This window comes from Haliotis rufescens, unplaced genomic scaffold (assembly GCF_023055435.1).
Source record: "Haliotis rufescens isolate VD_foot unplaced genomic scaffold, xgHalRufe1.0.p SCAF_2, whole genome shotgun sequence".
Taxonomy (NCBI): Eukaryota; Metazoa; Mollusca; class Gastropoda; order Lepetellida; family Haliotidae; genus Haliotis; species Haliotis rufescens.
The window spans coordinates 59227754-59240676 of record NW_025963890.1 but is presented as its reverse complement, the minus strand read 5'-3'; the positions used below and the strand labels follow the sequence as shown (position 1 = coordinate 59240676).

Here is a 12923-nt window from a genome sequence, read left to right as displayed (position 1 = left end):
AAATATTGTACACGTTCACCTGTACATAAAACACTTTCCTCTGTGTAAGAACAGGAATAAATAAAACAAACTACCGAAACTTGCATATGCTTTCACAAAGAATAAACAATGATATGATACAAAGGCGTGTATATGAGAAACATCTTCAGATCCTGCAATACTCAAGTCAGCCACGTTAAAACCCATGACTAGAAAACACGCATATGTCTTATCTCATACCGCATCGTATAATATTTGTTTTGTTTTATTTGTTGTTTAACGCCGCACTCGGCAATATTCCAGCTATATGGCGGCGGTCTGTAAATAATCGAATCTGGACCAGACAATCCAGTGATTGATATCATTAGCATCGATCCACGCAGATCCATGCATCAACCAAGTCAGCGAGCCTGATCACCCGATCCGTAAAATGAGCCTACCAGTGGTCATGCACCTGTACTCTGCCCATTTATGCATAAACAATATCTAATGACAGGTATTATTTTTGATGTTTCACAAGAATCTCGGAGAATACCTAACCGAGAAACACGTTAAAGAGCTCACAATAACAATAAACATGATCGTGAAAAATGCAACCAAAGCTATGTTTGCATTATTAAAACATATAAATTGTCAATGCAAGAGAATAACCAGCCTATATGTTCTGCCGAAATAAATTCCACTTGGCATCAAGGGCAAATAGCTGTGGAATAATTATATGAATGGACCACTGAAAATCATTGATGACACGAAACATAAATTTACCTCTTTGTTATACATGCATGTGATAAGCATTTTGGCACAAAGATTGTCCCAATTTTAATATATGGTTCGGAAATATTTGATAATTCAAACCTTATTGAAAAAAAAAAATTAACATTTCATAAAACTGAACCTGGTCTTCCTTACACAACACCAATTCCATGGTCTATGTGACGTTTAAGCATATAGTGTGAGCTACTCTCAATATTTTTCAAGTGCAGTGTGAGGCGCACAACATGACCTTCACTTGCTTAATGACATTGAATGACATTGAATGACACTTGTTACTTGACACGGATGACTTGTACATGGACAGTACAAGGAATTCGTTTTCGTCTTTTTCCCATTTTGACTACTGCAACTCCGTTTCCAACTTCACCTTGAAAACAAATATAGGAACGTTAGGTAGTAATTAGCAGTCATATTCATGAAGTATGTTTATTGAAACAGTATATACGTCATAATGGAAAGAGACCGTCAGCACCATACCCGTGCTCCACTGATCCACCATAGCGATATATGTATATTACCACCTTAAGTTGACGGCTGTCATATAACCATTAATATATCATGGCGAATAAATTCAAACAGTTTATATAATGAGTTTCTCATCCAGTCAATATTTACTTCATAATAGTATTCCTAATTTTCTTCATCTAAATTTCCGACTTTGAAACTAAAATCAATGTGTATGATTATTTCATAACTAATTCATGAAAAGTTCACCAAAGAACCTCCAAAATAGAGATGTCGCCATCAGGCAGAAATGTTTGGTGATCATAGCCATCCGCGAAGTAAATACGTCACACATTCCTTTTCAACTTGCTACATTGCCCTACGCTTCTCAATGAAACCGAGTCCTAGATGAACGTGTGAGGAGAAAGAAACGTAAACAATGTGTTTGAGAGACTGCTCCTGAAGCCATGAACGCGGTTCCTTACTAAAGGTGAAGTGAAATTGGGTTTAACGTCACGTCCAAAATTATTGCACTTATATAGCGACGTGCATGCACGTGTATGTGTGTGTGGCTGCTTGTACTAGTCCGGACCGATGCCGATTTATAGTGCTAGCTCACTGAGATACCATGCCGCAGTTTAACATGAATACCCCACTCAGACACAGTATATTGACTCCGAGCCACCAGTCCTTGCTTTAGCCCCTTAATGCCGAGCGCCAGAGAGGGTAACCACAAGTACAATCTTTTAACGTCTTTTTGTATACTCTCCGGGCGGACGCTCTACCACAAGACCACGGAGGCGGTTCCTTACTAGACACTAGACACGGTATCCTGTCGAAAGATTCATATAAACCTACTGATCATACGTTCAAATGATCTTTAAACCAGAAAATATTATATTTGTAACAACAAATTGAATCTTTTCCATTTAAGAACTATAGTTTTCTCCACCCCATGTGTAGTGTACTAAAGTTTTGCTCTGAACCATTATCTAACATCTGGTTTCTGAAATGAACATATTTTGCAGAAGAAACAGTTGTTAAATTAAAAACATATATAATAAAAAAGAGCCAACAGACTTTCTTCATTTTCAGATATTGATATTTCAGTAATCTAAACTTACCAAACATTAAAGACTTGCATTGGCTGTATTGGATATATTTGTTTGAGGGTCTGCATGACAGACTGAAATCATAGTTATAGCACGAGGACGCTTTCGTTATAATAGTTCAGGGCAAAACTATTCATTATTACAATACACATGGGGATAGAGCAAACCTTATTACTTTTCTAAGATGCCAAATTAAGGACTTACCTTGTGTATTTTATTAGAGACGGGTTTCGATAGAAACCTGTAATCAGAGGTGCCGAAAAATGGAAATCCTCGAACAGGGCTAATTGACGGGCTGTTCTCCTAATTACATTTAACCTGACGTTAAGCACGTTTTGAATGTAATACAACACAGCTAAAATGGGTAGTTTATGGTTCAACCGAGTCACATTTTACTAAAACTTCACTGAGTGTGTGATTATGTATTTTATTTCATGATTTTAATCTGTAATGATTGTCTTTGAGGAAGTAGTTCCAGAATAAAGCGTTATATGTCACTCGACTGAAATATCAATTTGTATATGGGAATAAACAGTTTTTCAACACTTACTACATAATAATAACTGATATTTCATATGGAAGCATGTAGCTAAAGTACTTCTAATAACATTAATTTCATGAAAACTAGACCACGTTTCGCCCTTACTTTGAGTCACTGGGTTTAGGGATTTTTTTCAAAACGTAGGGTCAGTGGTTGAAATAATATTAAAATATCATACTTTTAAGTGTTTTCAGGAAGATATTGAGCCCATGATGAAATAAAGAAAAAAACAAAGAAAAGGTGATTGTTAGTTCTTCCTATAGTCACCGTCTTTAAGGTTTATTTATTACTAAAATAAGGTACGCAGAAGAAAATGTTTGGTCGTCGAATAAGTACACAAAGTAATAATAAAAGCCTTACAGCATTACTTTTTCTCTTTTGTGGTATTGTTAAATTACGTCGAAGAAGCTCATCAAAACAGGATCTATTCTTGATGAGCCGCCATATAGACTCGAAAATGTAACACAGGAACTTTTCAACGCATCGCATATGTATACACAGCAACGCTTAAAATTATACACAGTTTGTTGGATCAAACATGCGTTCCTTCCAATTAGCAAGTTAATGCTTTATAAAGTCTAAAGATGACCAAACAGGAAGGCATTATGTATTCCTTCCCGTGCATACTAAACATTCATCAACAACAATTTATATCTCACAGCAACATAAAACCTTTTCCTATTCGTTATCACTGAGCATAAAACGTTTATTCCGCGAAGGAGTGACGTCATCCACTCATTTTACAAACTCCACGCATTGTGCACGGCGAAATAGCAGCTGCAGTCACTGTAAGGAGCTTGGCGTAAACAATGTATTTCTGAACGTGTGTGTCATGTATTAGTTCGGAATATCGCCTAATCAATTAGACCAATTTGCCATCTATCAAAGATGGTCAATAACTCCGATAACACTTTTATCTTTAACTCATTCATAATTTGAGTTAGTTCGCGTTTTCAAACAGCAGTTTAGCTTGAAATACGAACAAGAAACACTGAGGCATGAACATCGTCTGATGTCCAAAACACAACCACGGAGCAAGTCGAAACATGCCAACCACGACAAGTCTCGGCGAGATACCGTTGATCGCCCCTCGGCCACTATAAAAGCTGACCGGCTCGCTGAGTAAGATCAGTCTACACACAAGTCACTCGCTAGCAGTTGGAAAGCGTTGGTATATCTAAAACGGCATTTAATAGCACCGGGGAAATAACAAACAACAACTAAATATCTACTGTCATCATTCAAAAAAGGTAACTTGTGGAACACATTCCACAATAACTATTTTTAAAGAAAAAGATCCATTATTTGATAAATTTACGTAACGTAACGTAAAGACATGTTTTCTAAATATAATACAAATAGTTATGTATGCTAATGGAAATTACTTTGAATTAGAAAAGACAACAAGATTGTGATTTCTCAATAAACACTGACAGGAAAAATTTCAAATGTCTTATTTCACGATAACATTACAATGAACAAGACAATTGATTAAATTACTTTCCCCTGCAATGGTTAATAATGAAACTGAATCGATATTACAAATATACTTTCATGTATGTATGTTTTCATATAGTTGTGTTTTCATTTTCCACAGGTTAAAAATGGCTTTGCTTCCTCCTGGTGGACTTCCGGAGATTGTCTTCTCCTTTGACACAACCGGCTCCATGAGCAGCTGTCTTGCTGAAGTCAGAGGACGACTCCAGGACATGATACAGCGGCTCCAGGCTGACATCCCCGCCGTCAGAATCGCCGTCTTCGCACACGGTGACTACTGCACTAAATCCACATATGTCACAAAATGGATCGACTTTTCCACTGACGTCAAAGAACTCTGCGACTTCGTCATGAACGTTGAAGATACAGGAGGCTGTGGCGACAACGGCGAGTGTTACGAGCTTGTTCTCCGACAAGTTGGGGAGGAGTTGTCATGGACACCAGGATCTAACCGTGTTCTCGTCGTCGCCGGGGACGACAAGCCCCACGAACCAGACTTCAAAGCCAATAAACTAAAAATAGACTGGAGAAAGGAGACACAAACTCTGAATGAAATGGTATGTTGAATTCCTATTAATTTCCAGGTTGTGGTCATTTTCCTACATTAATCAAATGATAAGAATACAACACTCACCAGTCAACCACCTTTGAGTCGACGTTGAAGGGACTCACGTAAATGTATCCGAGTAACGTTATCCGAGGTTCGACACAACCGAAAATGATGAATAAAGAAGGAATGCGCAGGGACCTTGCTTTTGCTTCGCCACAACAACCGTAAATTCCACACAACGATGTTCGTTCACTTATTCTATTTATTAATTTTAATTTCAGGGAGTGAAAATCTATGGAGTTCAGTGCGGCCTGGGCAATGCGACGTTCTACGAAACCATTTCCAACAAGACAGGAGGTCGGCATCTTAAATTGGAAAACTTTACAAACATCTTTGACTTCCTTATGGCCATCTGCTACAGGGAACAGGGGGCAGAGATTCTTCATGTAAGTTGAAATAACTGCACCACTTTAAAATCCGTAGAGCGGCTGTCATTTTAATTCTATGATATTCGTCATAATAAAACTCCTTTCATCAATGATTATTTGCCCTCATCAGGTGTACGAGAAAGAGGTTCGAGCCCGTTGCGCTGATGGTGCCCTCAGCAAAGACATGGAAGGAATGTTTACATCCCTACGTGATGGAATTGTCTCCCCTTCTCAACCGAAGACAGCGATTACAATCAGTGCCGCTAAGAAAGATGTGAAGGTTCCCACCTTGACGAAAATAACATCCATCCAAAGAGTCAGAAAGGCCAAACCTAAAACCATCAGAAAGCCAAGAAAGAAATCGTTCAAGGTAAAATATTCTCTCAATTGTTTTTAAATGCGCGATCACAGTGTTTAATTCTTGATTTCATTGTGTTAGGCTATGATCATGTCAAGGAGTCTCATAATACATTATATTATTCCAGAAATCAACAAAGTTTGTGACACCACTTCTGAGAAGAGAGGAAGTCTTTGAGAACAACTTCAGCTTGAGAAACATGGACTGGTCACCGTGGGTCAAAGTTGTCTCCCCTGACGTTCCACTCAAACAGGATGCACAATGGGAGAAAAGACGGGGTGCCAACCCTGGATTCAGAAAGAAGACAATCTTCAAGTCTGAGAACAATAAGCCAGCTCTCTATGAGATCGGTGTTCAGTCCATCCGGTACGGACGAAGGTGTGTGGTATTCAGCAAGTTCTGCCACCATATTCCTGATAATGTTAATTGGGAAACACGGCTTCTTGGAAACAAACTTGTCAGAGCTCAGGTGAACAACGTTGTGTCTCAGGACTGCAGTGTCTATGTGCGGAGGGTGGTGTACAGAAGAGCATCAAACCACGTCAAAACAGCCTCCATGATAAAGTCCTATGACTACGCTTGGAGGCGTTTGAGGAGATCACGATCTACTGCTCGACATGTGTTCAAACAAGGCAGCACAATTTCATCAGACAAAGTATAGAATGTTTCTGAACATTGACGCACATTCTGTGATATATGCTTACAGATACGGAGATATGGACGTTTTTTCTTAACATGCCATATATCAAAGGACATTCTGGAAAATACTGGCACATAAGAGGCCAAATTCATCAGTATATAACTTTGAAAAACATCGAGATCGAATCTCATATCATACAACTTGCCAGATATTTTATGTGAATGAGAGGGCATGATGTGTCATTAAAGTGCGTGACTTAGAATGTGTGTGTTCTACCGAATGATGGACAGATGAACGTTATTTTCCTGTTATATGAAACGCTGTATATATTTGATTGTTCATATTACGATGTATATAAATTTATATCATTCATTGACCTACAATATATACTTCATGTTAACATGTGCAATATCAAAATAGGAATGAATAAAACAAACTAATAAGACTTGCATATACTTTATTTTCTTTGAAAATGTCTACTTACAAGAGTGCGTCCTCCTGCCCCCGAAACGTGGCGTTTGTTTCACACTGAAGACCTCAACTTTCCCTTGTCTCGATTCAGTTACATTGAATGCGCCCTGACATGGACATATAGCAACATTCACTCATATCACAACCCCTTATCCATCCCCGACTTCCATATCTCTTTGAGTAAAGACATCGTAAGGAACAAAACGAAGAGCCGTTCTTCTTGTTACGATTTCCAGCATGATATTTCAGTGACAACATAATTGGGACTTGGAAGCGCATGTCAATACCTTACTCCATTTCTAGCTCAAAGGTGCAGTGATGTTCGGCTACAGAATATAGATCCATGAAATTATTGATCAAGTACTATTCAGCAGTTTTCTTATGAATATTGAAATAGGCTGTTTCTTTCGCTTTAATTTAAGGTCCGTGTCAGCATCGTCTGGTCGTGAATTAACCATGCTCGTGTGTTTCACCAAATACTAAACGTCAACGACTTTCTACATTAAGCTGACGTGCTGGAAAGTAAAGTAACCAGAAACAAACAGAAAATCATATATTATATATAATATGATCTAGTTATGAACATTCACGTGAATTTATTCATATTCACACGTCTTATGAGTTTAAAGTCCTACATTGTAACTAGCATATAATGAAACACTCATGTTAACATCCACGAACTGAAATGCACTGGGCTGTCCTCCCACCTTGAGATGATGTGCAGTTATATAACCTTACAAATGTAAATACCCGAATACATGCATTAGGTGAAAAATAACTCTTTGACATAAATAATAGGACCAAATTGCATCTTATGTATGTTCGTAATTCACATTCTTTAAAATATATTCATGATTCATCTCAATTCGTACAGTATATTTACCGCACATTTAGCACGCATAATTCAGTCAAAATTTGCTGTGATTTGCTATTCCTGTTTTACGCAACTTATATATTGAATTTGAAAATTAAATCGGTGTACAATGTTGTTGCATTGACAGGAGAACTGCTGACTGAGCATAACAATCCGCGAAGTAAATACGTCACACATTCTTTCTAAACTCGCTTCACTACACTGCGCTACTCAATGAACCGAGTCCTAGACTCGCGTGTGAGGAGAAACGAAGGTAAACAACGTGTTTGAGAAATATGTTCCTCAAGTTGTGAACGCTTTTCCTGAATTAACAATCACCTTTCCATGTCGGAAGATGTATAATTAACATAATTATTATTAATCATACGTTTTATAACTTTTAAAAGGCCTAGAAAATGTTCATGCTTAGATTAATGTTATGAAACGGGGCAATAGTTTGTTTCTGACATATATCATGGAAAACACTGCTTACTATATTTCCATATAGAAGAGCCATGTTTCAAAATCGCATCCGGTATTAATGTTCGTACGCAACCCCTTTATATTCTACAAAGCGACAGACCCATACTGAAATACAGAAACTGAAATCGATAATCTAATTGCATGTTTTGTAACGGTTGTGTGGAAATAACTATTTGACTTCCCATTCAATAGCTGCATCAGCTTCATTGCATCTTACGATATGGCGTTTTCGTGAACTCACTGCATAGCAGGCATCGGTGTTTTCTTAAACATTCAAAAAAAATAAGATCAATGTCATGTGTAGATATTTCCAAAAGATGAATGGAAGTTAAGGATATATGAAAATATAAAACAGGTAATACTTAAATTATTTTCCAGATGTATATATCAAGGAAACTGGCCACGGTAGTACAGCTGATACTTCATATCAAATCCGGTCACAAGAGTATTATTTATGTATGTCATGAAAACTGATCAATGTTGTTATTTTAAATAAATTGGTTTATTGATATATATTTTTAAAACGTATTCTCGTTGCTGAAAATAAACGTAAATATATATTACATGTAAGGAAAAATTGTATACAAGAGCTTTCTGAAAAGTATCGTGAAATAGAAAAAATACGAAAGTAGCTCTTGATTTTACAAAAATTTACATCACTTCCTATAATGAATTTTAAAACAACTTTTTCTATTCCTGAAATAAACTGCCAAAGACACCAACATCATGTTGTTTCACGTGTATTAAAAAATGGTCCGTGAATCCGTGAACAAAGTAATTAAAAATGCCTTCTTATCGAATTGAGACCTGAATCACTTCGGGCTTTCCTCCCACATTAAGCTGACACGCCGTGATATAACTGGAATACTGTTAAAAGCGGCGTTAAATACAACTTACTCACTCTTATCGAATTATATCTCAGAGAAAGTGTTCATTGTTATGATACCAATATATGTTTTTTTGCAAAATAGCGAATTCGTTTAGGGCCGACATATATTCTCAAAAATAAAACAAAAGAACGCTTCTGAGGGAAAGTTTGATACGACAAAGTATGCTCCAAATGGAACACAACAATGTATATTCACACCTTTTGTTTGATCATAATGGTTTACACAATCAAAGGACAATCAACTGGAAGGGGAGATATTTTCCAGTACCATACATACACACTGTCAATTCACAATGTATATTCCTCAGAAACATCAACAAGATTCCTATGTGTAGTTACTGAGAATATAATCCATTGTTTGTTGTGCGAGTAAAGCATTCAAGGAAGCAATGACGTCATCTACAATATACAAACTCTGTACATTGCGGGTATATACCGATTCCGACCGAAATATCTTCCGACAGACAGTGTAAAGAGCATAGATATAAACAATGTATTTGTGAGAGTATGTTCATGCTTTTCTGGATGTATGTTTCACGCGTCGATTCAGAACATGAGACATTCAATGACAACACGTTTCCCTAAGTCTAAAATGTTTAATATTTCCCCGATTACATTTATCGTCAACTGATTAAGCAGTTGATTTTGTTTCTTTCCAAACAGAGGCATCTACTGAAACGCATAGACATGAACATCGCCTGCTCGTCTAAACACAACCACGGAACAGGTCCAAACATGCCAGCCAAGACAAGTCTCAGCGAGCTCCCATTGGTCGCCTCTCAGCCAGTATAAAAGCTGGCGGGCTGCTGAGTAAGATCAGTCTACTGGCATACACTACAGTTGAAAGACTTGAATAGATATAAACTACGTCTGACAGCAGCGTGGAAATATAGCACAAGAACTATATAACTACTCTCACCATTCAAAACGGGTAACTAGAGGAACATGTTAACAGTGATGGTGTATATACATATAGTACCGCCTCTGATAACATCGAGGAAATCGTCGCCAAATAACTTATCTATTTATATCTATTTGATAAGAAAAAATATTTACTAATAATGGAAACACATTCTTTTATATCTATAAAAAATGATCATAGCATAATAACGGAAATTACCAGTGCAAATATTTTTAAGAAACATTCTTGTTTCTTAATGGACTTGTTAAAAAGTTAATCTATTCTTTTATGAAATTTTGAGAATATAAAAATTAAGATTAAAAAGGAAAAAAATCGGATTTTCAAAACATTTTTTAATTATTTACACTGCTAGAGTTAATTGTTCTAAATTTCTATCAATTTTTAGAGTGAAACTTCTTGTATACATGTACTTCAGTTGTTTTGAATATTTCAACAGATTCAATATGGCTTTGCTTCCTCCTGGTGGACTTCCGGAGATTGTCTTCTCCTTTGACACAACCGGCTCCATGAGCAAGTGTCTGGCTGAAGTCAGAGGACGACTCCAGGACATGATACAGCGGCTCCAGGCTGACATCCCCGCCGTCAGAATCGCCGTCTTCGCACACGGTGACTACTGTACCAAATCCACATATGTCACAAAGTGGATCGACTTCTCCACTGACGTCAAAGAACTCTGCGACTTCGTCATGAACGTTAAAGATACAGGAGGCACATACGACCACGGCGAGTGTTACGAGCTTGTTCTCCGACAAGTTAGGGAGGAGTTGTCATGGACACCAGGATCTAACCGTGTTCTCGTCGTCGTCGGGGACGACAAGCCCCACGAACCAGATTTCAAAGCCAATAAACTAAAAATAGACTGGAGAAAGGAGACACAAACTCTGGATGAAATGGTATGTTGAATTTCTATTAATTTCCAGGTTGTGGTCATTTTCATACATATATCAAATGATAAGAATACAACACTCACCACGGTCAAACACCTTTGTGTCGACGTTTAAGGGGCTTACGTAAATTTATCCGAGTAAAGTTATCTGGGCTTCGACATAACCGAAAATGATGAATAAATAAGAAAGGTGCAGGGACCTTGCTTTTACTTCACGACAACAATCGTAAATTCGACACAACGATGTTTATTCACTTATTCTATATATTAATATTAATTTCAGGGAGTGAAAATCTATGGAGTTCAGTGCGACACGGACAATACGACGTTCTACGAAACCATTTCCAACAAGACAGGAGGTCGGCATCTTAAATTGGAAAACTTTACAAACATCTTTGACTTCCTTATGGCCATCTGCTACAGGGAACAGGGGGCAGAGATTCTTCATGTAAGTTGAAATCACTGCACCACTTTAAAATCCGTAGAGAGCCTGTCATTTTAATCGTGTGATATTCGTTGTTATAAAACTCCTTTCATCAATGATTATTTGCCCTCATCAGGTGTACGAGAAAGAGGTTCGAGCCCGTTGCGCTGATGGTGCCCTCAGCAAAGACATGGAAGGAATGTTTACATCCCTACGTGATGGAATTGTCTCCCCTTCTCCACCAAAGACAACGATTACAATCAGTGCCGCTAAGAAAGATGTGAAGGTTCCCACCTTAAAGAAAATAACATCCATTCAAAGAGTCAGAAAGCCCAAACCTAAATCCATCAGAAAGCCAAGAAAGAAATCGTTCAAGGTAAAATATTCTCTCAATTGTTTTTAAATGCGCGATGACACTGTTTAATTCTTGTTTTCATTGTGTTAAGCTATGATCATGTCAAGGAGTCTCATAATACACTATATTATTCCAGAAATCAACAAAGTTTGTGACACCTCTTCTGAGAAGAGAGGAAGTCTTTGAGAACAACTTCAGCTTGAGAAACATGGACTGGTCACCGTGGGTCAAAGTTATCTCCCCTGACGTCCCACTCAAACAGGATGCACAATGGGAGAAAAGACGGGGTACCAACCCTGGATTCAGAAAGAAGACAGTCTTCAAGTCTGAGAACAATAAGCCAGCTCTCTATGAGATCGGTGTTCAGTCCATCCGGTACGGACGAAGGTGTGTGGTTTTCAGCAAGTTCTGCCACTATATTCCCGAAAATGTTAATTGGGAAACACGGCTTCTTGGAAACAAACTTGTCAGAGCTCAGGTGAACAATGTTGTGTCTCAGGACTGCAGTGTCTATATGCGGAGGGTGGTGTACAGAAGAGCATCATACCACGTCAAAACAGCCTCCATGATAAAGTCCTATGACTACGCATGGAGACGTCTGAGGAGATCACGATCTACTGCTCGACATGTGTTCAAACAAGGCAGCACAATTTCATCAGACAAAGTATAGAATGTTTCTGAACATTGACGCACATTCTGTGATATATGCTAACAGATACGGAGATATGGACGGTTTGTTTAACATGCCATATATCAAAGGACATTCTGGAAAACACTGGCACATAAGAGGCCAAATTCATCAGTATATAACTTTGAAAAACATCGAGATCGAATCTCATATCATACAACTTGCCAGATATTTTATGTGAATGGGAGGGCATGATGTGTCATTAAAGTGCGTGACTGAGAATGTGTGTTTTCTACCGAATGACAGAGACTGATAAACGTTATTTTCCTGTTATGTGAAACGCTGTATATATTGTTTATATTAAAATGTATACAAAACTAATTCATTGGCCTTCAATTCATACCTCATTTTAACATGTTCCATATCAGACTGAATAAGAATGAATAAAACAAACTAATAAGACTTGCATATACTTTATTTTCTTTGAAAATCGTCTGGTCGTGAATTAGAATCTGTCAGTGCCGTTACCATGCTCGTGTGTTTCACCAAATACTAAAAGTCAACGAAGTTCCACATTAAGCTGACGTGCTGGAATGTAAAGTAACCAGAAACAAACAGAAAATCACATATATATAATATGATCTAGTTATGAGCACTCACGTGAATTTATTCATATTCACACGTCATAT

General features: G+C 37.6%; 2 protein-coding genes across 3 annotated transcripts; both read left to right on the top strand.

Moving 5' to 3' along the window:
• Window positions 1-3929: 3929 nt before the first annotated feature.
• LOC124141906 lies at window positions 3930-6768 on the top strand. The gene is made up of 5 exons (XM_046510123.2): window positions 3930-4100; window positions 4448-4904; window positions 5179-5343; window positions 5456-5695; window positions 5811-6768. Exons 2-5 carry the CDS (start codon window positions 4455-4457, stop codon window positions 6342-6344), a joined length of 1389 nt encoding a protein of 462 aa, XP_046366079.2. The 5' UTR covers window positions 3930-4100; window positions 4448-4454; the 3' UTR covers window positions 6345-6768.
• Window positions 6769-9770: 3002 nt separating this feature from the next.
• Window positions 9771-12668, top strand: LOC124143734. Of its 2 annotated transcripts, XM_048400271.1 has the most exons (5): window positions 9771-9950; window positions 10378-10834; window positions 11111-11275; window positions 11388-11627; window positions 11743-12668. In XM_048400271.1, exons 2-5 carry the CDS (start codon window positions 10385-10387, stop codon window positions 12274-12276), a joined length of 1389 nt encoding a protein of 462 aa, XP_048256228.1. In that variant the 5' UTR covers window positions 9771-9950; window positions 10378-10384; the 3' UTR covers window positions 12277-12668. The 2 variants fall into 2 exon arrangements, with proteins under 2 accessions (XP_048256228.1, XP_048256227.1); XM_048400270.1 differs by lacking the exon at window positions 9771-9950 and having other exon boundaries at window positions 10346-10834.
• The last annotated feature ends 255 nt before the right edge of the window (window positions 12669-12923 follow it).

Coding starts and splice junctions, on each gene's coding strand:
- LOC124143734 (XM_048400270.1), top strand. CDS start 10,346: ATGTACTTCAGTTGTTTTGAATATTTCAACAGATTCAATATGGCTTTG. Junction 10,835..11,110: donor CACAAACTCTGGATGAAATG/GTATGTTGAATT, acceptor TATTAATTTCAG/GGAGTGAAAATCTATGGAGT. Junction 11,276..11,387: donor AGGGGGCAGAGATTCTTCAT/GTAAGTTGAAAT, acceptor TGCCCTCATCAG/GTGTACGAGAAAGAGGTTCG.
- LOC124141906 (XM_046510123.2), top strand. CDS start 4,455: ATGGCTTTGCTTCCTCCTGGTGGACTTCCGGAGATTGTCTTCTCCTTT. Junction 4,905..5,178: donor CACAAACTCTGAATGAAATG/GTATGTTGAATT, acceptor TTTTAATTTCAG/GGAGTGAAAATCTATGGAGT. Junction 5,696..5,810: donor CAAGAAAGAAATCGTTCAAG/GTAAAATATTCT, acceptor ATATTATTCCAG/AAATCAACAAAGTTTGTGAC.